General features: G+C 41.6%; 2 protein-coding genes and 1 long non-coding RNA gene across 3 annotated transcripts; 1 reads left to right on the plus strand and 2 right to left on the minus strand.

The window, feature by feature from the left end:
- The first annotated feature begins 995 nt into the window (after positions 1-995).
- LOC139197584 (uncharacterized) lies at positions 996-2256 on the plus strand. Its single transcript, XR_011583079.1, has 2 exons — positions 996-1585; positions 1816-2256. It is a non-coding gene; the product is annotated as an uncharacterized lncRNA (long non-coding RNA).
- A 1896-nt stretch (positions 2257-4152) lies between these two features.
- On the minus strand, positions 4153-23151 carry LOC139197499 (probable LRR receptor-like serine/threonine-protein kinase At3g47570). The gene is made up of 4 exons (XM_070825064.1): positions 23030-23151; positions 22584-22661; positions 5063-7644; positions 4153-4946 (listed from the first exon to the last, which is right to left on the minus strand). Exons 1-4 carry the CDS (start codon positions 23149-23151, stop codon positions 4531-4533), a joined length of 3198 nt encoding a protein of 1065 aa, XP_070681165.1. The 3' UTR covers positions 4153-4530.
- LOC139197583 (probable LRR receptor-like serine/threonine-protein kinase At3g47570) lies at positions 19186-22646 on the minus strand. The gene is made up of 2 exons (XM_070825286.1): positions 20002-22646; positions 19186-19885 (listed from the first exon to the last, which is right to left on the minus strand). Exons 1-2 carry the CDS (start codon positions 22004-22006, stop codon positions 19470-19472), a joined length of 2421 nt encoding a protein of 806 aa, XP_070681387.1. The 5' UTR covers positions 22007-22646; the 3' UTR covers positions 19186-19469.
- Positions 23152-24585: the final 1434 nt, after the last annotated feature.

Genomic DNA, 24585 nt, shown 5'->3' on the forward strand with positions numbered 1-24585 from the left:
CATGGCCACCATGAAAACCTCCATAGTTGCCTGTCTCCCTGCCCACGTGTCCATTTAAATCTCCTCCTATAAATAACTTCTCCGTCTGAGCAATTCCTTGCACCAAGTCTCCGAGATCTTCCCAAAATTTCTCCTTCGAACTCGTATCCAACCCTACTTGAGGTGCGTACGCACTAATCACATTGATAAGTTCTTGTCCTATTACAATCTTGATTGCCATGATTCTATCTCCTACCCTCTTGACATCTACAACATCTTGTACCAAGGTCTTGTCCACGATGATGCCAACACCGTTTCTCGTTCTATTTGTGCCCGAATACCAAAGTTTAAACCCTGAGTTTTCTAGATCCTTTGCCTTACTACCAACCCACTTAGTTTCTTGTAGGCACATAATATTTATCTTTCTCCTCACCATAACTTCCACTACTTCCATAGATTTTCCCGTTAAGGTTCCTATATTCCACGTTCCTAAACGCATTTTGCTCTCTTGAACTCTACCCTTCTGTCCTAGCTTCTTCACCCTCCCCCGTCTAATAGGATCAAAGTACTTCTTTTGTGTGTCCCGGGTAAAGTTGATAGGAGCATATGCTCCCAAACAACTTTGAGTGGAGTCGTTCGAAAAGAAGTTTCTATGGCCCCCTTGCTCATTTAACACTGCATCCGGGTGCCGATGGAGATACAGCGACCCTTGCTCACTTATCACTGTGCTCGGGCCACACAGCGCGCCACTTACGGGTGACGACCTAGCTTTAGCGCGATTTTGTTCTGGATTCATTTTCATAAGGATTCGACGTGATCATGGAGTGCCGGCTGTCGACTACCTGACGCCCTCCCCCTCCTCCTTTATCCGGGCTTGGGACCGGCCATGTAAGACATAGGCGGAGTTCACTAATCACATAACCAAAATTAATAAAAAATGAAAAAGCCAATATGAATGCAATACCGAAATAAATAATCGGTGAGGGGGAAGAAATTGATCCCATGTTGGAGCTTTTTCGTTCCAATCCAAATCGAGCAGGAGGGAAGAAGTTCAGGAGGAAACATCGAACCTTGACAACTTGATCTTCTGGGTAGCGAATCGAGGAGCGGAAGCGGGCTTGAGGGAAGTGAATTCAAATATTGGACCAGATATTGTCAGGGACCAAATGAAGGCCCAGTGAGTCGGCCCAGCCTAACATAAAGCGTGCCGATATTCTTCCTGCGTGAGTTTTGCCCTTGGGAGCATTTCGCTCATCAGTGCATCATGGCCTCGTTCCCTCAGCCCGAAGACGACTCGGTCCCGACCACCGGGTCAACTCGCCCGTTCGACGACGACGGTTGGCTACGACCCCAGACCCTCCTCCCAGTGATTCGACTCCGAGTCGCTCAGGGTCTCCGCCACGGATTCCCCAATCTTCCACGGCTCCGCCGTAGACGACGCTTTCGCCACTCACCCGGCGTCGGAGGCCTTCTCTCCTCCGTCGATCTACGCCGAATCAAACGGCCAGGGCTTTGATGGAGGGTTTGGCGTGTCCGACGATCCTACTTTGCCGCCTCCGTCGGAGATGCTGCCTGAGGAGGGCTTGGCTCTCAGAGAATGGAGGAGGTAGGGTATAGCAATTAAATTTTGATTCTTCTGTGCAATTTTGTTGAAAGTTGTTGGTTTTGGGTTGGTTTGATATTTCTGTTGCGGAGAAACTGAGTGGAAGTTGCGGTTTTGATTTCGGTAGTTTTCAAGAATTTGTTATCAAATTGTTAAATTGATTGTTTATCAAAAACTTGTTAATTGCTGCAATTGGTTTCTTGTCAGCTAACCCCGTATTTAACATAATTCAGCTACGCCATTGTTCATGTCCGTTCGCTCTCTCGGCATTACTGCAGAACAAGCAACTACTATTCTTGCAACGCAAATCAAGCATGCCTCAACTCTTTGTCCTTCATCATCTGGGGCACGAGATATCCCGCATTGTATGTGGCCTTAGTGCTAGTGTTACTTTCTTCTGTTTGAAGAAGCAGTGGATGACATACTTCCTCCACACATTTGGGCAAAGCCATCATGATAAAGTTGTGTAGGTTCATACCATCTTTAAACATGTCATCTGTCAGCCACTTGCCAGTCAGCATCTCAAATAGCAGAATTCCATAGCTGTAGACATCACCATAAGCTCACATCTCACTTCCTGTTCCATACCCTATAATTTATTTGCGCAAAAAAGAAAAGCCATGTTCTTTAAGTGTAACTTCAAAAAATTAATGAAATCTTTTATTCCGTTCGAAGAGCTTTCAGGTAACTCCGCCTATGTCTTACATGGCCGGTCCCAAGCCCGGATAAAGGAGGAGGGGGAGGGCGTCAGGTAGTCGACAGCCGGCACTCCATGATCACGTCGAATCCTTATGAAAATGAAGAGCTTTCAGGTGAAGGAAGTATGGAAGAAGCATCTGACAAATACCATGCTAAACCGAAATCACCAAAACAGGTAGTCAGGCCATCGTCCAAGAGAATGTTAATCGGTTATTGGCCTGTGAGAGCGATTGTGCAAATAATCCCGAGCAGACCCTAGGTCAATGGCAATGTTTACTCTCTGAATAAGATCTGAATGCTTCTGCAGATTGGTTGACATGTTTACTCTTTGAATTGACCGATTCAGCCATTCTTCTAGGCTTCCTTTCACCTTGAACCAGTTAACCAAAGCCTTGAACTCGTTTCCTTGAGAATCGATGCTTGAACAAGCAGTCGGTAGTTTCCTATGCTGATTGAGAATTGTCTTGTTGAGATCTCCATAAGACAATTTCAAGAGCGAAACCCCTAGATCCTCAAGTTGACTTAAGTTCTCTTGCTTTTCTTGATCGGCAAGGAAGCACAAGTTACAACACTACGATCAATCCAACAACCCCACAAGCAATTGAGAGAATATTTTCAGCCTAAGAAGTAGTACTTTCTTAGATAAAGCATAAGGGCAATCTTAAATTAGGTGTACCGCCATAAAGCTGTGTGTTTCCCATGTTAGAAATTAAATTTGTGTTTTCTAAAATTCCTTGCATTGCTACTGCACCTTCAAAATTGTAATGAGAGGTTCAAATTCTGCAACTTGAAACGCTCCAAATAGTTGGGAATTCTGCCGGAAAGGTTGCTACGAGAAGGATCGAAATATTCAACCCCTCTCAAAGAACTCAAGGATTAAGGAATTGTCCCATCCGATAAGTTACCTCTCAGAGACAGTCCTCAAACTCATGCAACTCCCAAACAGTTTTGGAAACTCGTGCAATTCCTGAATCTTTAAACCTCCAAAACATTTCTGGAAATTGGTTTCCATTGTAAGCAATATTTACTATGTTTGTAAATAAAGGGTGATCCGAGCCAGGAGGAAGAGTTCCGTGACAGAAAAGTATTCTATTGAAGAGAGGTTGTATATGGAAGGAAATAATAAACTTTTCAACTGTCCGAGGCTATTTGGAATATCTCCATGCAAAAATTGGCTACAGATAATACTTTAAGAGAGGTAAGATCTCTAAGTTGTTTGTTTTAACTTTTGTGTAAATGATCATGTGTAAATAAAATTTTAACTAATATTGACGCTTTTTGGTTCAAAATTTGAATAGTTATGCAAAATAATGTGTTATAAGGTTGAACTCCATGGGCGAATCCGAACACAATCCAAATAAATCTAAACCTACTTCAAACCTGAACCTGACTACACTCGTATGAACCCAAAACCAACCCAAATTGTAAAGGTTGGGTTAGGGTTGGTTTGACCATGCAACACGCCCAACCCGCCCGAGATCCACGCCCATCTCTAAGCTCTCTCTCTTCTCTTTCTCTCTCACCCTCGCTTGCGACCCTCTCTTTGGATCTCTCTATCTAATTAAATTAGTAGTAATGCTCGAATCCACAGGGAGTTGTTGTAGGTTTTTTTTTTTCCTTTTATTTTTAATTAAATTTTTTTAAACCATTTTAAATCTCATACCAAACAAGTTCTTGAATCTAAAATAAAATTGTTCTTAAAAGATGTTCTTAAGAATTTTTTTAAAAAATTATGAAAACATTTAAGTACGATACCAAATACGCCATAACCAAACTCCCAAAAATAAGATTTCTCTGCCTACCCGGCCTGATACTTGGGCTACCAAAACCACCAAATGAGCAATGAGTAAATTTATTAACAATGCAAGAGGTGCGCTTAACGTTTATTTTTGCAGGCTGTGTACGAAAAGGCTTGCATACATACATACATACATATATATACATATATATACACACACACCAAACTTGAATTGACAAATTCTAAACTTAAAATTGCATAATTTAATTATAAGAACATGAACCAACCTTAAATTGACAAATTTCAAATTTCCAAGCAAACATAAAGATGATCTTACAAATTAAGATCATTCACAAAACATACAAAATGAAATTGCAAAACGGAAAAATCCACTTCACTTGTTCCAGTCCTCCTCGTCATCATTCAGAAGATCACCATGCAAAATTCAAGCACTGTCATGGGATTTTATTTAATGATAACAGGGTATCATTACTCACTACTTAGGTCGTCATCACAGATTCTCTCTGGGCATCCTAGTTCCAGTTAGCACATCCCTTATTAGACTCAATTCAGCTACCACATTGCTCATGTCCTTTCGCTCTCTCGGCGTCACTACAGAACAAGCAACTCCTACTCTTGCAATGTTAGTCAAGCACTCCACAACCCTTTTTCTTTGATCATTTGGGGCATGATTCCCCCTATTACTTCTGGGATTAGTACTGCTGCTGCTTTCTTCTATTTGAACAAGTAGTGGATCACATATTTCTCCCACACGTTCTGGTAGAGCCGTTATAACAAAATTGTGCAGGTCCATACCACCTTTAAACATGTCATCTGTCGGCCTCTTGCCAGTTAACATCTCCAACAACAGTATTCCGTAGCTATACACATCGCCATATGTTGACAGCTCGCCTCCCATTCCATACTCTTAAGTTATATGCACAAAAACATAGCTTTGTTCTTATGTGTGACTTCAAAAAACTCATGCTATATACAAAACCATACTGGAAGCACAAATAAAATATATACAAAAGAAAATTTACCTGGGGGAGTATAGCCTATGGTGCCTTTTATGACATTGGAACTGCTCTCGTGCAAAGGAGATGGGCAAGAAGCATCCTGGAGGTACCTTGCTAAACCGAAATCACCAACACAAGCAGTCATGTCATTGTCTAACAAAATGTTGCTAGGCTTTATATCACAATGAACTATTGGTATGTGGGAGCGGTTGTGCAAATAATCCAGAGCATACGCTACATCGATGGCAATGTTAACTCTTTGAGTGAGATTCAGATTCTTTGGCAGATTGGCTGGCCTATCTACTCCTTGAGCTGATATGTGCAGCCACTCATCTAGGCTTCCATTCACCATGAACTCATACACCAGGGCTTTGAAATCGTTTCCTTGAAAGTCAATGCTTGAACAAGCAGTCAGTAGCTTGACAAGATTTCGATGCCTAATGCTTTTCAAGGCTTCACATTCAGATATGAAACTTTTAGAAGCTCTTGAAGTTTGAAGATTGAGTACTTTCACCGCAACATTTATTTCTTCATGCTGATTGAGAACTCCCTTGTATACGGACCCGAAACTTCCAGAACCAATCAGATTCGAAGCAGAGAACCCATCAGTTGCTTTGAGGAGATCTCCATAGGACAGTTTCAAAAGTGAAACCCCTAGTGATGATCCTGAAGTTGACTTGAGCGCTCTAGCCTTTCTTGATCGATAAAGAAGCGCAAGTAACAACACCAAGACCAAGCCGACAACCCCACAGGAAACTGAGATAATTAAGTTCAGCTTAGGAGATAACCCGCGCTTAGATTGCTTGGAGATGCATTTAGGCAATCTTAAGTTAGGTATACCTCCACAAAGCCGTGTGTTTCCCACAATAGATACCGCACTTGCATTCTTAAAAACTCCTTGGATTGGTACTGCACCTTCAAAATCGTTAAATGAAAGGTTCAAATTATGCAAGAAGGGCAAACTCCCCAAGTAGTTGGGAATTATGCCAGACAATTTGTTGTGAGAGAGGTCAAAATCTTCAATTCCTCTCAAAGAGCTCAAGGATTTAGGAATTGTCCCCTGCAATAAATTTTCTCTCAGAGACAGAGTCGTCAAACTTGTGCAACTCCCTAAGCTTTGTGGAATCTCACCAGATAACTTGTTTTCAGAAACATCCAAGATAACAAGATGCTGTAAGTTACCTCCTTCCATGGGAATGGATTCAGTAAGTTGGTTTCCAGATAGATTCAAGTGAAAAGGTAAATTGATTACTTGTTTTGGAATTGGACCGCTAAGATTGTTGTGGGAAAGATCCAAATCTAACATAAACCTGCAGTCTCCAAGACTTTGTGGTATGCTTCCATTTAACTTGTTTGAGTTGAGATACAAATTGCTTAATGAAGTGAGATTCCCTAGAGATGATGGAACATTACCTGACAGTTCATTGACTTGTAGATCTAGGCCATAAAGCTTATTCAGTTTACATATTGAACTCGGTATAGTGCCTGCCAATAAATTTGCATAAAAGCTTAGTCTCTCCAAGTTGATAAGATTTCCAACCCCGATGGGAATGCTTCCGCGTATCTGATTCTCATAGAAATATATTAGCCTGAGCTTTGTTGAGAGATTGCTCACAGATTCAGGCATCACTCCTCCAAAATTATTGAAGCCGATAGATAAAACTTCTAAATTGGTGCAATTAACTAGGGAAGAGATGAAATCCAAGTCACCTTCCTCATTATTTCCAAGATTGTTCTTAAAAAGTGAAAACCGATACAAATTTGACAGGCGTGCCAGACTAGGCACTTTGCCAGTAAACTTATTGGATGAGATAGAAAATACTAAAAGGTTTGAGGCATTGGAGATTGAAGCTGGTACGGGTCCAGTGAATTGGTTGGAATCGAAAATAAAGGTTTCGAGGTTTGGAAATATAGTGTGGCCCAAGCCAGGAGGAAGAGTTCCATGAAGGTTGTTTTGAAACATATAAATGACTTTAATTGACGAGAGGTTGTATATGGAGGGAGGGATGGTACCATTCAAGTAATTTGAAGCCAATGAAAAATGAATTAAGCTTTTCAACTGGCCAAGCCTATTTGGAATACCTCCGTGCAGATTGTTTCCAAATACAGATAGCCACCAAGGAGAAGAAAGATTCCCAAAAGAAGGTGGGATTATCCCATAAAAATTGTTATTGCCAAAATCAAGTACCTGAAGCTTGGACAATGAGGCAATTTCAGTTGGAAGTTCGCCACTAAGAGTGTTGCCATATAAGTCAAGGTATTGGAGGTTAGAGCAACGTGATATGTTGAATGGAATATGACCACCGAAGGAGTTGTTATGAAGGAATAGTTCTTCCAAGCGGAACAAACGACCAATTTCTGGAGGGATGGTGTGGCTGAAGCTATTGTTCTGGAGATATAAAGCCCTCAGAAAGCTCAAGTTTCCAATGTGGGGAGATAGGTGGCCTGCCAGCCCGCTTGATTGGAGGTCGAGCACTGTAACCCTCTGGTGTCTGCGGCCACAAGTAATGCCTGGCCAATGACAGAAGTGGAGGGATTCATTCCAAGAGCTAAGGATGCCCAGGGAATCGGTCACAATTTCAGCTTTGAAGGCAAGCAAGGAAAGCCTATCAACCTCATTTTCCGCTAAACGCGAGGAGGAGGCAAAGCTAAAAAGAAAGAGAAGAAAGAGTGGTTGCATGAAAATAAACCAAATGCTAATATGAATACTTGAGAACTCCATTTTAGCTAGGCTTCAAAATAAAGCTCTGGATATTTATATATCCTTAGTAACGTAAATCGATGAACAAAAAAGAGTCAATTTTAGTGTCAAGCAGATCAAAATATGGTGCGGAAAAACCCAAATCGCTTTGACCGTTTCTGCGTGCATGCCGTGGTTGATGGTTTTGGGGCACCTGCAATAATTTTTAAATCAAAAATGCTACTCTTACCATATTTTTCATATCATATTTGTACCTCCTTTCTAATAGAGATGAATCTAGATGTACTAATAGGTTAACCTCTATTAGATGGGTGGTACAAATGTGATATGAAAAATGTGTTAAATGTGGCATTACTCTTCTTCATTAGGTATTTACAAAGCCATTTCAAGCTTGCAGATTAAGTGAAAGGAGAAACTTTTCAGGTTGCCAGAAAGACGGTCTGGTACTCCAAGTGTAATAACACAATTTGTTTGAAACTTGGAAAAAAGAAAATTTAACCATTATCTTATTACACGTGTACCGTGCCGTATTTCCGACACACTGAAAAAATTCATCTAGTAAAAGAACCAATCTGAATAAAAAATAAATAAAACAGAGAGTTATCATAGAAAACAGAAAATGACTTACACGTTAGTCATGAAATGTTCGGCCTTAGTGGAATGTTAGCTAGTTTTGCACTAGCTAGTTTTCCACCGTAATGCAAATGGTAAATTGGCTAGTTTTCTACTCTCATAATTATTACTCTTGCAAATTGCGATGCATCATTGTGACGTAGCAAATACTCTTTGTTTTTTTTATATGAAAGTACAATTTTCATTAAAGAGACTAGAAAATGTACGAGAGAACAGAAGGTTTAAATGAGTGACCCCTGAAAAAAATTAAAAAAATTGCCCGGATTTTCAACCTGGAATAAAGAGAAAAAAAATGGGCCACCAACATCAAAGTACGAACACGCATTCAATAGAACTATCCTCGATCACTGTCATCTCGATATGTTGACATGTTGTTGACTAAATTGTCTCGTCCTAAAATTTTCTCTCAGTGAGGTTTAAGTAATCAGGAATTTAAAAAATAATTATTCCCAAAAATTTCAACTAACGTAATTAATTTGGTGATTAGCAATAGCATGCACTGATACAAACAAAAACTTGAATTCCAATCTCATGATGATTTATCTAAATCTAATGAGTAGTTTTCAATTAAAAAAATCTAGTAAGTAATTACAAATTATACAAACAAAAATATGCGATCGTGATTTATACTACAAAAATTGATCAAAATAAGATGATTTCTTCACTCCTATAAGACAAAAATACCTGCATCAATACTACATAAGTTCTATAGTTCCTATGAAAAACCTGTATTTAACCAACATACTCTTTTCAAATGGAATTTGGTGTCTGAAAAATGAGAAATTCAAAAACTTTGCTGCAAAAATTAAAAAACAAAACAAAACAAAAACCAAACACTTACTATGTATTATTGTAGACATCGAAATTTCGTAAATAAATATTGACCGATAAATCAAAGTGTCAACGCTCATGTATTACATAAATTTTACACGTAGCGTGTGACTCAACGAAAATTGAAATGAGTTGGAAAAGTCATCAAATAGGACACGTGTCAACACCTGGCAGAAACGACTTATTTCATCTGGGATATTATATTCAAAATTAGGCATTGGAAAATTCTATAAATACAAGCCCATTTCATTCATTTAGGGGACCGATTCATATTACACCTTGAAGCTCTGAAGCTCTGAAACTCCGAAGCTCTCAAGCACCCAAGTTCCCGAAGAATCAAGAAAGCCTTCTCCGTTCTTCGTTCATCGTTCTTCCAAGATCAAGCCCCGACGGCCATTGGATCAACAATCATCCACCAATTCAAGATCAAGCCCCGACAGCCCTTGAAGAAAGTGTTCTTCGTTCATCGTTCTTCCAAGATCAAGCCCCGACGGCCCTTGAAGAAAGCACCATCGTTCATCATCCGTTCATCCAAGATCAAGCCCCAACGACCCTTGGATCAACAACGTCGACAAATCCACACATCCAACCGTTCTTCAAAATCAAGCCCAAAAACCCTTGAAGATCCGTTCATCACTGTTCTTCAAGATCACCAAGCCCAAAAGCCCTTGGAGATCCATTCATCACTGTTCTTCAAAGATCAAGCCCAAAAGCCCATTCAAAGATCCGCTCAAATCCACATTCAAGATCAAGTCCACGGCCCTTGAAGAACGTTCATCCTTAGATCAAGCCCAACGGCCCTTTGGATCAATCACACATCCACAAATACACACCTTACGGAGATCGAATCAGAGGATCAAATTAGAGAGAGATTGTAACCCAAAATCATCAAATACATAATATTTGTTTGTGCACGTTGTTCTTGTCTCTTTCGTTTCAGGAATTTTCCGTGTTCACAAATTGGCACGCTCAGTGGGATAATCTCTGCCTCTCATCTCTTTCTCCGTTCAAGAAATTCAAGCGCACTTCCAAAATTAATGGCTTCAAGGAAGGCTCAAACTGTTCCCGCAACTGGCGTAAAGAACAAAAGCGCCCTCGTCGCAAGAGGTGTCACTTTAGGCATTACGACTCGAAGCATGGCAAGAGCTACTTCTGCCGCCTCTTTCACCTCTGCATCAACTCTATCAAGGGAACAAAAGCACCCAAGGCACGAGCCTTTGATCACCTTAGCCTCACTAAGGGCACCAAGGGGGGAAAGCCCAAGGAAATACTCCGAATCCATGCTCTCCAATGCCGATTCAAGCGACAGTTCAGCCATGCAAGTCATGACCATTGGAGCAACTTCAATCGATGAGCAGCTGGCTCAAATGAATGAAGCAATCGCAAAGCTAACCCGAACTGTGGAAGAAAAAAACTTGCAAATTGCAGCACTAGTCAACCGACTGGAGGCGCAGGACGGCGATAAACCCGACCCAGATGATGATCCACTAAAGGGAGGAGCTGGCGGAGACGAAGAACCCCCGGTGAAGAAAATCGATGGGAAGCCGGAGCCAGACTAAGCGGCAGCACTCATGGGATCTCTTTCTATCCAGCAGCTGCAGGAGATGATCACCAACACCATCAAGGCACAGTACGAAGGGAGCTCACATACCTCATTGTTCTACTCGAAGCCCTATTCCAAGAAGATTGATGCCTTAAGGATGCCGAGGGGTTATCAACCACCAAAGTTCATGCAATTTGATGGAAAGGGAAACCCGAAACAGCACGTTGCCCACTTCGTTGAAACTTGCAACAACGCAGGAACCGAAGGGGATTACCTCGCCAAGCAGTTTGTGCGCTCGCTAAAAGGAAACGCCTTTGAGTGGTACACAGACCTAGAGCCTGAGTCCATCAACAGCTGGGAGCAATTAGAGCGGGAATTCCTCAACCGCTTCTACAGCACCCACCGCACTGTGAGCATGCTAGAGCTAACGAGCACAAAGCAGTGGAAAGATGAGCCAGTCATTGACTACATCAACAGATGGCGCACTATAAGCCTCGACTGTAAAGACAGGCTCTCGGAAACCTCTTCAATCGAGATGTGCATCCAAGGTATGCAATGGGGTTTGCAATACATCCTTCAAGGCATTAAACCACGGACCTTCAAGGAATTGGCCACTCGCGCCCATGACATGGAGTTGAGCATCGCCCATCATGGGAAGAAAGAACCGATCGCCGACTACAAGAACGACAAAGCTCTTGGGACAAAGGTGGAAAAGGCTGCATGGAAACCCACCAAGGAAGCGATGACGATCAACACATCTCCCGTCAAAATATCCACACGAGGCAAGGCGATTCAAACCGAAGCTTTTCGTGATCAAGAGACGCGTCGACGCACTTTGAAGGAGCTTGAGGAGAAAACTTATCCATTCCCCGACTCTGATGTGGTTGCCATGCTAGATGACCTGTTGGACAAGAAGGTGATCAGTTTGCCTGAGTGCAGACGGCCGGAAGAGATGAATCGTACTGACAGTCCAAGATACTGTAAATTCCACCGCTTCATCAGTCATCCGACCGAAAAGTGTTTCGTGCTGAAAGATCTCATCATGAAGCTGGCTCAGAAAGGAATCATCGAGCTAGATCTTGACGATGTGGGGGAGTCAAACTGTACCACCTTCACTTCTGGCTTTTCCGACTCAAAGTTTTCACCTCAACCGTTGGGGGCATCCTCCAAGACAAGCAAAGTAGAAGGATGGACTCAAGTCACCCCTAAGAAATTGCACAAGAAGCATACGTCTCCTCCACAAGTCCGCCAATCGGAAAGGGGGCAAATCAGCTCTTGTCAACCTTCAAAGCAACGTGAACGTGTTGAAGATGATGAAATTGCGACACAAAAATCGTCCGTTGCCATAACGATGCGCGACTTCTTGCCCGAGGACTTCTTCAATCATGCGGTCAAAGCTCTTTGCTATGAAAATTGTGAGGAACGCCTCTCCCGGATTGCTTGACAAAATTCACAAATGCTCCTCGCCTGCACGAGCCTAAACTGCATGGCACAATGCTCCTGGTCTGCACGAGCATAAAAGGCAACACCAACGCTCCTGGTCTGCACGAGCCTAAAAGGCGACAACCCAAAGCTCCTTGTCTGCACGAGCTGAAACTGCAACACGGCACCAAATGCTCATTGTCTGCACGAGTTGAAACTGCAAACGACACCAACACTCCTTGTCTGCACGAGTTGAAACTGCAAACGGCACCAAAAGAAATTACCAAGAAAGAAAAAAAAAATGTATTCGAACTACGTTAAGACTTGATCTCTTCTTTGGAAGGGTACATAGGCAGCTTGAATATTCAATTTCGAGTTCAGTCACATCAAAATCAAAAGAATAAATGTTTTATTAAAGAAGGTCAATTTCATTACAAATTTATTTTGTTAAGAAAATTTGCAATTTTCTTTATACAAAATTAAATTACAGTTTCTTCGAAAAAAAAAAATTTGAATACATATGTTATTATGTATTTAGAAAAAAAAAAGAAAAAAAAACATATGTTATTATGTATTTAGAAAAAAAAAAAAAAAAAAAAAAGGGAAACATATATATATATATGTCTCGGCCCAACACCAAGCTCCAGCAGCAACAAGGCATCAGCAGCCAGCTCACCAAAAGGAGGACATCCAAACCCAAGTGGCAGTGACCAGGCCCAAGCCTATTGTCCAAATTCAGTACCATACCCCCGATGAACTCTCACTTCCCGTTCCCTCTCTCTCTCTTCGCTCTCTTTCGGAAGCCCTGCAAATTCACCTTCGAGAAACGAAACCCTAGATTCTCTATCACTTTCCCGAGAAAATCTCCAGGAAAAGATTGAATCTTTCTCTTTCCGAAGGTCCTAACTTCCTCATTTCCCCATCCAATTTTATCCGAACTCCAACATTCTGATTAAACCCTAGATCCCAAATCCGAGTAATTCATTTGGGTAATGGGTAAAGTTCTCAGAGAAACCTCCAGGCCCTTGTCGTCTTCGGCTTCTCCAGCCTCTTCGCCGCCTCGGACCACAACTGCTGGGAGCGGTCGGAGGACATGGACACATCAGGCGCTGTGTACAAGATCGATAAAAAAAAACCACCAGGGGTCTGACATGGCTGGCGAAACCGCCGCTGCTCTCACCGCTGCTTCTATTGTGTTCAGATCACGTGCGGCCCAGCAGCTCTCTCTCTCCTCCTCCTCTCTCTAATCTCCCCTTATCGGGCGAGTATGGATCTCTACACTTTTCCGGTGGAGGGATTACTGCAGTCGGTCACTTCACTTGCTGCTTCAGAAATCGGTCTTTTCCCAGGATTCAAAAAAGAGCTAACTGAGCTTCGTCAATCGTCACTTGAGATTCAACAGTACTTAGGCGATGTTGCCCACCAACCACGGGATCGGAGCATGGCAGTCAGAATCTGGGTCAAGAATCTGAAAGACGTAGCTCATGATGCCGATGACGTCTTGGAGGACATCAACTACGAAGTTCTCCGGCGTACAGAAGAAATTCAAAACCACATGAAGAAGAAGGAGGAGATAATGGTGAATAGCAGGAATAGAGTGATTTTAGCTTGGACTTTAGTGGCATTGTGCTGCGGATCGCATGCTTCTCACATTTTGTATTCTCTAGGAATTCATGCTGCTCATGGATCGTTTTGGGAGCTGCTGCATAATTCGTATGTGAAGGCGAGTTTAGCTACCGGAGCTTTGTTGGGACCTGGCCGTGATTTGCTTTTTGATGGTCTGAGAGCCTTCAAGAAAGGAGCACCAAACATGAATTCTCTTGTCGGATTTGGATCCCTCGCAGCTTTTACAATTAGTGCGGTCTCGCTTCTCAACCTTGGGCTTCAATGGGATGCAGCGTTCTTCGATGAGCCGGTCATGCTTCTTGGTTTTGTGCTCCTAGGACGTTCTCTCGAGGAAAGGGCAAGGATCAAGGCATCTAGTGATATGAATGAACTCTTGTCACTGATGAACACACAAGCAAGACTTGTAATTGGTTCCCCGGAAAATGATTCCTTCAGCAACAGTGTACTTTTCTCTGATGCAATATGCGTTGAAGTCCCAACTGACAAGGTTCGGGTTGGAGACTCTGTGTTGGTTTTTCCAGGAGAAACCATACCTGTGGATGGAAGAGTTGTGGCTGGAAGAAGTGTTGTCGACGAATCCATGCTCACAGGAGAATCACTTCCTGTATTCAAGGAAAAAGACCTTACTGTCTCAGCTGGAACAATAAACTGGGATGGTCCTCTGCAGGTTGAAACATCTTCAACTGGCTCCAATTCAATGATATTCAAGATCGTTCGCATGGTTGATAAATGCTCAAGGACATGAAGCACCCATACAAAGGCTTGCTGATTCAATAGTTGGACCTTTTGTATATAGTATAATGACTCTATCAGATCTCTCTCTCTCTAAACTAAGCTTTCTCTCTCTAGAATCTGCAGCAATGATAAACAGTATGTTGAGGCTCTCTCTCTCCTCTGACCCCAAGCTCCTCTTCAGCTACACCACCAACTCCTCCAGTGTTGCTCCGCTTCACCAACTCCTCGACGCCGTCGTCCACTCTGACTCTGTGGAGTCGTCACTGAGCCTCAACCTTTCCCCCGTGTAGGACTGCTTTGTCTGTCATCTCTTTCTCGTTTAGCAACCTCTGACGACGACAAGCACCGCCGTTCTCCTCCTGCAAAGTGACAGCTGGTAACAAAAGAAGAATAACTCAGCAGTCAGCACCTCGTCTTCTTCATTCCGTCATCTCCACCGTCAAAGTCCCGAAAAACACAGAGTCCGTCAACCAGATCTGGCATGCTGTTTGTGGCTAAGACGAATGAGGAGTCGTAGTGATGCAGCTGGTGCTGGAACAGAGGCCAGTGGTGAAAGTCGAGCGGAGCAGAGTGACATTTATGGCAAGCTTCTGGACTCCGGCACCGTGGCCTGTGAAAGTGCAAGTGAAGAAATTCCCACATGTGGTGTTGAGAGTGATCATCGTTGGTAGGCTCGTGAACTCGTCGTGAAAACGGAGGAGTTGATCTCGATCTTCGATGAGGTCAATGATGACGGTGGCGGCTCTGAAGAGGGTTGTGGGAAGCGGCTGATGAGACGATTGAAGCTTAAGTCGACTACCTCAAGACTTGGGAGGGCAGCAACAAAGTCGTCTTCCTCCTCCTCAAATACACGATTAGCACCATCGCAATTGCTTTAAACTTAGCCTCCGCAGAAAACACCAGGATCTGCAGCAGAAACCTCGAAGCTGAAGGATAAGTTGGTCTCGGACTGTTGCTTAGATCTTCCAGCCTTCTCTCTCTCTCTGAGACATGGTGGCCCCATCCTCTCCTCCTTGCTCCGCCATGGCTGCGGCCTTTGAATGAGATTAACAAAACCAAAGTTTGACAATCCACACCCAAAGACCTCATCCGTCTTTTACCTCGCGGCTGCCAACAACTTCAAAGACCGCTGTCAAACGACTAGTCGGCCGAGAAGCGCTTCCTCAAACTCCAGCTCTTCGTCCGTCTTCGTCTGCTTCCTGCAAATTCCTCTACCCACCACCCAAATTTATACAGAAAAAAATATTTAAAAAAAAAAAAAAAAGGATGGTGGAGCAAAGTGGTGCTGGCACCACGTGAAAAAAGAAAAGAAAAGGGGAATGGTGGATCAGCACCATATGAAAGCAAAAATAAAAATAAAAATAAAAATAAAAATAATAAAAATAAAAAAATAAATTAAAGTAAAAAAAAAAAAATATATATATATATATAATAATTAAAAAAAAAAAAAGGGAGAGAAGGTGGATTCTTGGTGGCTGCAAAGGGGAAGGGTTTTGGAATGGTGGATCAATCCACGTGAAAAAATATACATATATACATATATATATATATATATACATAATACATGTATGTATGGAGCAAAAAAAAAAAAAAATCCAAATGCATCGAGAGAAATAAAGTCCGTTTTTCTTTATTTCTTTTTGGAAATTTTACATAAATTTGCATTGTACATACAGAAAAAAAAAAATCAAATCAAATCAAATTTACAAAAAGGGATCTTCAAAGACGATCAGGTGGCGCCTCACCACTCGGCAGAGCTCCAGGAAGAAGAGGCGTCGGAGGTTGACTGTTTGAAGCCACACCACTCAGCGGAACTCCAGGAAGAAGAGGAGTCAGAGGTTGATCATTTGGAGCTTCACTACGCGGTACAGCCCCAGAAGACGAAGGCAAATGTTGTTGGAACAAACCCACAAACCTCCGATGATCAAGTAAAATCTGACCATCAGATTCCTGCATCTGGTCAATTTTCCTCTTCATGTTTGTGGCATAGTTGTGTGCGAGCTTGTGCAACTGTTTATTCTCATGCTTGAGCCCCCTAGTCTCCTGTTTGAGACTCATCACTTCAGCCGCCAACGATTCAACTTGACGGGTTCGAGCAAATAGGCGTTGGGCCATGTTGGACACAGAACCCGCACACTGCACACTAAGAGCCAGAGACTCCTTAACAGCTAACTCATCAGACCGCCTGGAAAGTAGTCTGTTATCTTTGGGGGTGACAAGGTTCCGGGCCACCACCGCAGCGGTCATATCATTCTTAATCACCGAATCCCCAACGGTGAGAGGACCAGTAGGGGATATAAAGGATGGGCGCCATATGTTGTCTGGAGAAGGCGGGACTGCCTCTTCACCAAGATTCAAGTCAAAACGACGGTCGGAGGGTCCAGACATTTTCAAAGTATTGAAGGAGGAAGAGATCGGACAAATCAAGAGCTTAGAAGTACAAGAGGTGAGTTTTCACAAGCGAAAATTCAAGTGTGTTTTGAAACGAACAGCGTGCCTCTATAAAAAATCAGCACTCGACGGGATTTCAGAGATCGAAGAGGCGAGCTCAGAATTCGAATAGGCCATTCAAAAATCGAAGAGGCAAGCTCAGAAATCGGAGAAGCATCTTACTTTTCCAGACGCGTCGGCACCCGTCACACGCAAACTCAGCTTTGCGAAAATCACGGGCAATTTGTCGAAGCGCCGATCCCAGATATCGAAGAGGCGCCAGTCTTTTTCAGCCACGTCAACACCCATCACACGCAAACTCAGCTTTGCAGAAATCACGGGTAATTTGTCGAAGCGCCGATCCCAGTTATCGAAGAGGCGCCAGTATTTTTCAGCAGCGTCAACACCTGTCACATGCACACTCAGCTTGGCGGAAATTACGGACAATTTGTCGAAGATTTCTGATAAAGAAGAAATCACGTGAAGCCTTACTGTTCAATCACGCATTAGTTGCCGACACGAGTGAAAGAATAGTACCTCTACAGGTATTAAGGGACCTCCTATAACTGTCCACCTTCACCTTCCATAGCGAGGCAGACATACAGAGCCTTTCTTCATCTCCAAAGATGCTTTCCCAACGAAGCCTCTCGAGTCATTCAGTGTTCCTTATTCCTTGGGGTACCTCTGCAAGCCAATGACTCCAAAGCAAAAGTATCTCATATCACCGAAATCACCAAAACAGCTACGCCATTGTTCATGTGCATTCGCTCAAAGAGCTTTCAGTGTAACTTCAAAAAATTAATGAAATCTTTTATTCCGTTCAAAGAGCTTTCAGGTGAAGGAAGTATGGAAGAAGCATCTGACAAATAACATGCTAAACCGAAATCACCAAAACAGGTAGTCAGGCCATCGTCCAAGAGAATGTTAATCGGTTATTGGCCTGTGAGAGCGATTGTGCAAATAATCCCGAGCAGACCCTAGGTCAATGGCAATGTTTACTCTCTGAATAAGATCTGAATGCTTCTGCAGATTGGTTGACATGTTTACTCTTTGAATTGACCGATTCAGCCATTCTTCTAGGCTTCCTTTCACCTTGAACCAGTTAACCAAAGCCTTGAACTCGTTTCCGTGAAAATCGATGCTTGAACAAGCAGTCGGTAGTTTCCTATGCTGATTGAGAATTGTCTTGTTGAGATCTCCATAAGACAATTTCAAGAGCGAAACCCCTAGATCCTCAAGTTGACTTAAGTTCTCTTGCTTTTCTTGATCGGCAAGGAAGCACAAGTTACAACACTACGATCAATCCAACAACCCCACAAGCAATTGAGAGAATATTTTCAGCCTAAGAAGTAGTACTTTCTTAGATAAAGCATAAGGGCAATCTTAAATTAGGTGTACCGCCATAAAGCTGTGTGTTTCCCATGTTAGAAATTAAATTTGTGTTTTCTAAAATTCCTTGCATTGCTACTGCACCTTCAAAATTGTAATGAGAGGTTCAAATTCTGCAACTTGAAACGCTCCAAATAGTTGGGAATTCTGCCGGAAAGGTTGCTACGAGAAAGATCGAAATATTCAACCCCTCTCAAAGAACTCAAGGATTAAGGAATTGTCCCATCCGATAAGTTACCTCTCAGAGACAGTCCTCAAACTCATGCAACTCCCAAACAGTTTTGGAAACTCGTGCAATTCCTGAATCTTTAAACCTCCAAAACATTTCTGGAAATTGGTTTCCATTGTAAGCAATATTTACTATGTTTGGAAATAAAGGGTGATCCGAGCCAGGAGGAAGAGTTCCGTGACAGAAAAGTATTCTATTGAAGAGAGGTTGTATATGGAAGGAAATAATAAACTTTTCAACTGTCCGAGGCTATTTGGAATATCTCCATGCAAAAATTGGCTACAGATAATACTTTAAGAGAGGTAAGATCTCTAAGTTGTTTGTTTTAACTTTTGTGTAAATGATCATGTGTAAATAAAATTTTAACTAATATTGACGCTTTTTGGTTCAAAATTTGAATGGTTATGCAAAATAATGTGTTATAAGGTTGAACTCCATGGGCGAATCCGAACACAATCCAAATAAATCTAAACCTACTTCAAACCTGAACCTGACTACACCCGTATGCAAGAGGTGCGCTTAATGTTTATTTTTGCAGGCTGTGTACGAAAAGGCTTGCATACATACATACATACATATATATGCATATATATACACACACACCAAACTTGAATTGACAAATTCTAAACTTAAAATTGCATAATTTAATTATAAGAACATGAACCAACCTTAAATTGACAAATTTCAAATTTCCAAGCAAACATAAAGATGATCTTACAAATTAAGATCATTCACAAAACATACAAAATGAAATTGCAAAACGGGAAAATCCACTTCACTTGTTCCAGTCCTCCTCGTCATCATTCAGAAGATCACCATGCAAAATTCAAGCACTGTCATGGGATTTTATTTAATGATAACAGGGTATTATTACTCACTACTTAGGTCGTCATCACAGATTCTCTCTGGGCATCCTAGTTCCAGTTAGCACATCCCTTATTAGACTCAATTCAGCTACCACATTGCTCATGTCCTTTCGCTCTCTCGGCGTCGCTACAGAACAAGCAACTCCTACTCTTGCAATGTCAGTCAAGCACTCCACAACCCTTTTTCTTTGATCATTTGGGGCATGATTCCCCCTATTACTTCTGGGATTAGTACTGCTGCTGCTTTCTTCTATTTGAACAAGTAGTGGATCACATATTTCTCCCACACGTTCTGGTAGAGCCGTTATAACAAAATTGTGCAGGTCCATACCACCTTTAAACATGTCATCTGTCGGCCTCTTGCCAGTTAACATCTCCAACAACAGTATTCCATAGCTATACACATCGCCATATGTTGACAGCTTGCCTCCCATTCCATACTCTTAAGTTATATGCACAAAAACATAGCTTTGTTCTTATGTGTGACTTCAAAAAACTTATGCTATATACAAAACCATACTGGAAGCACAAATAAAATATATACAAAAGAAAATTTACCTGGGGGAGTATAGCCTATGGTGCCTTTTATGACATTGGAACTGCTCTCGTACAAAGGAGATGGGCAAAAAGCATCCCGGAGGTACCTTGCTAAACCGAAATCACCAACACAAGCAGTCATGTCATTGTCTAACAAAATGTTGCTGGGCTTTATATCACAATGAACTATTGGCATGTGGGAGCGGTTGTGCAAATAATCCAAAGCATATGCTACATCGATGGCAATGTTAACTCTTTGAGTGAGATTCAGATTCTTTGGCAGATTGGCTGGCCTACCTACTTCTTGAGCTGATATGTGCAGCCACTCATCTAGGCTTCCATTCACCATGAACTCATACACCAGGGCTTTGAATTCGTTTCCTTGAAAGTCAATGCTTGAACAAGCAGTCAGTAGCTTGACAAGATTTCGATGCCTAATGCTTTTCAAGGCTTCACATTCAGATATGAAACTTTTAGAAGCTCTTGAAGTTTGAAGATTGAGTACTTTCACCGCAACATTTATTTCTTCATGCTGATTGAGAACTCCCTTGTATACGGACCCGAAACTTCCAGAACCAATCAGATTCGAAGCAGAGAACCCATCAGTTACTTTGAGGAGATCTCCATAGGACAGTTTCAAGAGTGAAACCCCCAGTGATGATCCTGAAGTTGACTTGAGCGCTCTAGCCTTTCTTGATCGATAAAGAAGAGCAAGTAACAACACCAAGACCAAGCCGACAACCCCACAGGAAACTGAGATAATTAAGTTCATCTTAGGAGATAACCCGCGCTTAGATTGCTTGGAGATGCATTTAGGCAATCTTAAGTGAGGTATACCTCCACAAAGCCGTGTGTTTCCCACAACAGATACCGCACTTGCATTCTTAAAAACTCCTTGGATTGGTACTGCGCCTTCAAAATCGTTAAATGAGAGGTTCAAATTATGCAAGAAGGGGAAACTCCCCAAGTAGTTGGGAATTATGCCAGACAATTTGTTGTGAGAGAGGTCAAAATCTTCAATTCCTTTCAAAGAGCTCAAGGATTTAGGAATTGTCCCCTGCAATAAATTTTCTCTCAGAGACAGAGTCGTCAAACTTGTGCAACTCCCTAAGCTTTGTGGAATCTCACCAGATAACTTGTTTTCAGAAACATTCAAGAAAACAAGATGCTGTAAGTTACCTACTTCCAAGGGAATGGATTCAGTAAGTTGGTTTCTAGCTAGATTCAAGTGAACAAGTGAATTGATGACTTGTTTTGGAAATGGACCGCTAAGATTGTTGTGGGAAAGATCCAAATATATCAAAAACCTGCAGTCTCCGAGACTTTGTGGTATGCTTCCATTTAACTTGTTTGACCGGAGATACAAATTGCTTAATGAAGTTAGATTTCCTAGAGATGATGGAACATTACCTGACAGTTCATTGGCTTGTAGATCTAGGCCATAAAGCTTATTCAGTTTACATATTGAACTCGGTATAGTGCCTGCCAATAAATTCGCATAAAAGCTTAGTCTCTCCAAGTTGATAAGATTTCCAACCCCGACGGGAATGCTTCCGCGTATCTGATTCTCATATAAATATATTCCCTTGAGCTTTGTTGAGAGATTGCTGATAGATTTAGGCAGCACTCCTCCAAAATTATTGGTACCGATAGATAACACTTCTAAATTGGTGCAATTAACTAGAGAAGAGATGAAATCCAAGTCACCTTCCTCATTATTTCCAAGATTGTTTTCATCAAGTTCAAAACAAGACAAATTTGACAGGCGTGCCAGACTAGGCACTTTTCCAGTAAACTTATTGAATGCGATATCAAATTTTGAAAGGTTTGAGGCATTGGAGATTGAAGCTGGTACTGATCCAGTGAATTGGTTGGCATAGAAAACAAATGTTTCGAGGTTTGGAAATATAGTGTGGCCCAAGCCAGGTGGAAGAGTTCCACGAAGGTTGTTTTGAAACATATAAATGATTTGAATTGACGAGAGGTTGTATATGGAGGGAGGGATGGTACCATTCAAATAATTCATAGCCAGTGAAAAACCCGTTAAGCCTTTCAACTGGCCAAGGCTATTTGGAATACCTCCATGGAGATTATTTTGAGGCAAAGATAGCCTCGAAAGAGAAGAAAGATTCCCAAAAGAAGGTGGGATTTTCCCGTAAAAATTGTTCTTGCCTAAACCAAGTACCTGAAGCTTGGACAATGAGGCAATTTCAGTTGGAAGTTCGCCACTAAGAGTGTTGCCATTTAAGCGTAGGTATTGGAGGTTAGAGCAACGTGATATGTTGAATGGAATATGACCACCGAAGGAGTTGTTATCAAGGAATAGTTCTTCCAAGCGGAACAAACGACCAATTTCTGGAGGGATGGTGTGGCTGAAGCTATTGTTCTGGAGGTATAAAGCCCTCAAAAAGCTCAAGTTTCCAATGTGGGGAGATAGGTGGCCTGCCAGCCTGCTTGATTGGAGGTCGAGCACCGTAACCCTCTGGTGTCTGTGGCCACAAGTGATGCCTGGCCAATGACAAAAGTGGAGGGATTCATTCCAAGGGCTAAGGATGCCGAGGGTATCGGTCACGATTTCAGCTTTGAAGGCAAGCAGGGAAAGCCTATCCACCTCATTTCCCGCTAAACGGGAGGAGGAGGCAGAGCTAAAAAGAAAGAGAAGAAAGAGTGGTTGGATGAATCTTAAATAACAAATAAATCTTAAATAACGATGATGTTACTGTTGATATTGTTGATAGGGATACACACCATTTTTAGGCCCCGTTTGGTATACTTTTTTTTCACCAAAAACTGCTTCACTTTAAAGCTAAGCAATAAAAAAAGTGTTTGGTAAAAGTAAAATATGCTGCTTATTTTAAAAGTAATAGCTTCTAGACAACAACTTTTAAAAGTAGCTTGTATGTTGTAATATCTTCATTAATTAATATTTTTAGAATAACATTATTTGCCTTCCACACACATTTTATCCCTTAGAAAATAAAGTGACCGTTATGACCTACCATTACAAACACTATCCTTACACTATCAACATTATTACCACCACCATAACCTAACCATAACCACCACTACCGCCATTGTCATTACCATCATTAATGTCGTCGTTGCCACCACCACCACAACTGCAACCGCCACCATTGCCACCACTAGCACTACCACCGTCCCTAGCACCATTGTTACCTTTACACCCCAACCACCACATCCCACTATTAGCACCACCACCATACCTCCACTATAACCACAACTGCGACCACTACCGCCACAACCACAACTGCCACCATCGACATTAGCACTGCCATTAACACCATTATTACCTCTACACCCCAACCACCACATCCTGCTATTAACACCACCTCCATTCCTGCTACCATCACCACCATTGCAACCACCACCACCACTACCACTATTACCACCATTGTCCCCGCCACAGCTGTTGTCTCCCCACTCCTACTACTATATCTATTTTGTCATTGTATACAATTATATTACTGTTACATTAAAATTTACCAATGCTTTTACATTGCTTTTCTTACTCATATCACTTTTAAAACACAGTTAACCAAACGCTCATCTGCTTTATTTTACAGCTGATTATTCTTATAGCACAACAGAAGCAGTTTTTTTTTTAAAAGCACAGCAATCCCAAACTGGCCCTTAGTCTCACGCACAATCCTATTTAATTATATTTTTTGTTTACGTTTAATTTATTTAATTTTTTTGTTATAATAATAAAGAATGTGTGAGAAGCTAATAAGAGAGTGAAAAGCTAATAAGAGAGTGAAAATCACCTCCGTAATTGATATTGTTGATTTGTTACTGGAATAGTGCTATTTGAGGACATTACTTTAGTCTAAAGTAAGATCTCCAATTGCACTGTTCAAGTGCAAATCATATCGGAACAGACAAAGGTACTCAAACTCAAGTGTCCCACATGCTGACATCCAACAAACCAATCAAAACAAAAAATGCATAAAAGGGTCTCGAGTTTTGCCAAATACACCACAATGAAGATGCTTTACCCAAATGAAGGAATAGACTTACCATCATAGGAAACTCATGCCTCCTCTCTACGAAGCTTTGCTGGCTCTCTGTGTTTTCTCACCTGCAATTTAGACCCAATGCGCAGAGGCATTTCACCCATGAAATTCTCAATCCAGAAACATCTAAAAACAGAGAACAAAGAACCGAGAAAACCGTGTGTGCGAGCGTGCGTGTTTCTCTGGTATATTTTATCAAACAGGTGATAGGCACTGAACAAAACATACATATGAATGTAAGTGTTGTTTGTAAACTCAAATGGAACGCGCAAAATTACACTCTAACATGGTTTGGCAATTTCAGTTCATTAAGTGATTTCAAATTTAATAATCAGAACATAAAAGAAGAAATACGAAAAATTACAGTTAGAAGTCACACATCAGTTAAATAGTTGAAAAATAAGCAAGCTTGCTTAGGGAACTATATTTAAATTTTTATCTCAGTGAGGTTTAAGTAATCAGGCATTTAAAAAAAGAAAACTAATGAAAATGGCTTGAAAATTTTGAGTTTTAATGATAAGGACAAAATAAAGGGTAAAGTAAATAGTAACATGATTGACTTTTTAGTGTA

Source organism: Malus domestica, chromosome 07 (assembly GCF_042453785.1).
Source record: "Malus domestica chromosome 07, GDT2T_hap1".
Taxonomy (NCBI): domain Eukaryota; kingdom Viridiplantae; phylum Streptophyta; class Magnoliopsida; order Rosales; family Rosaceae; genus Malus; species Malus domestica.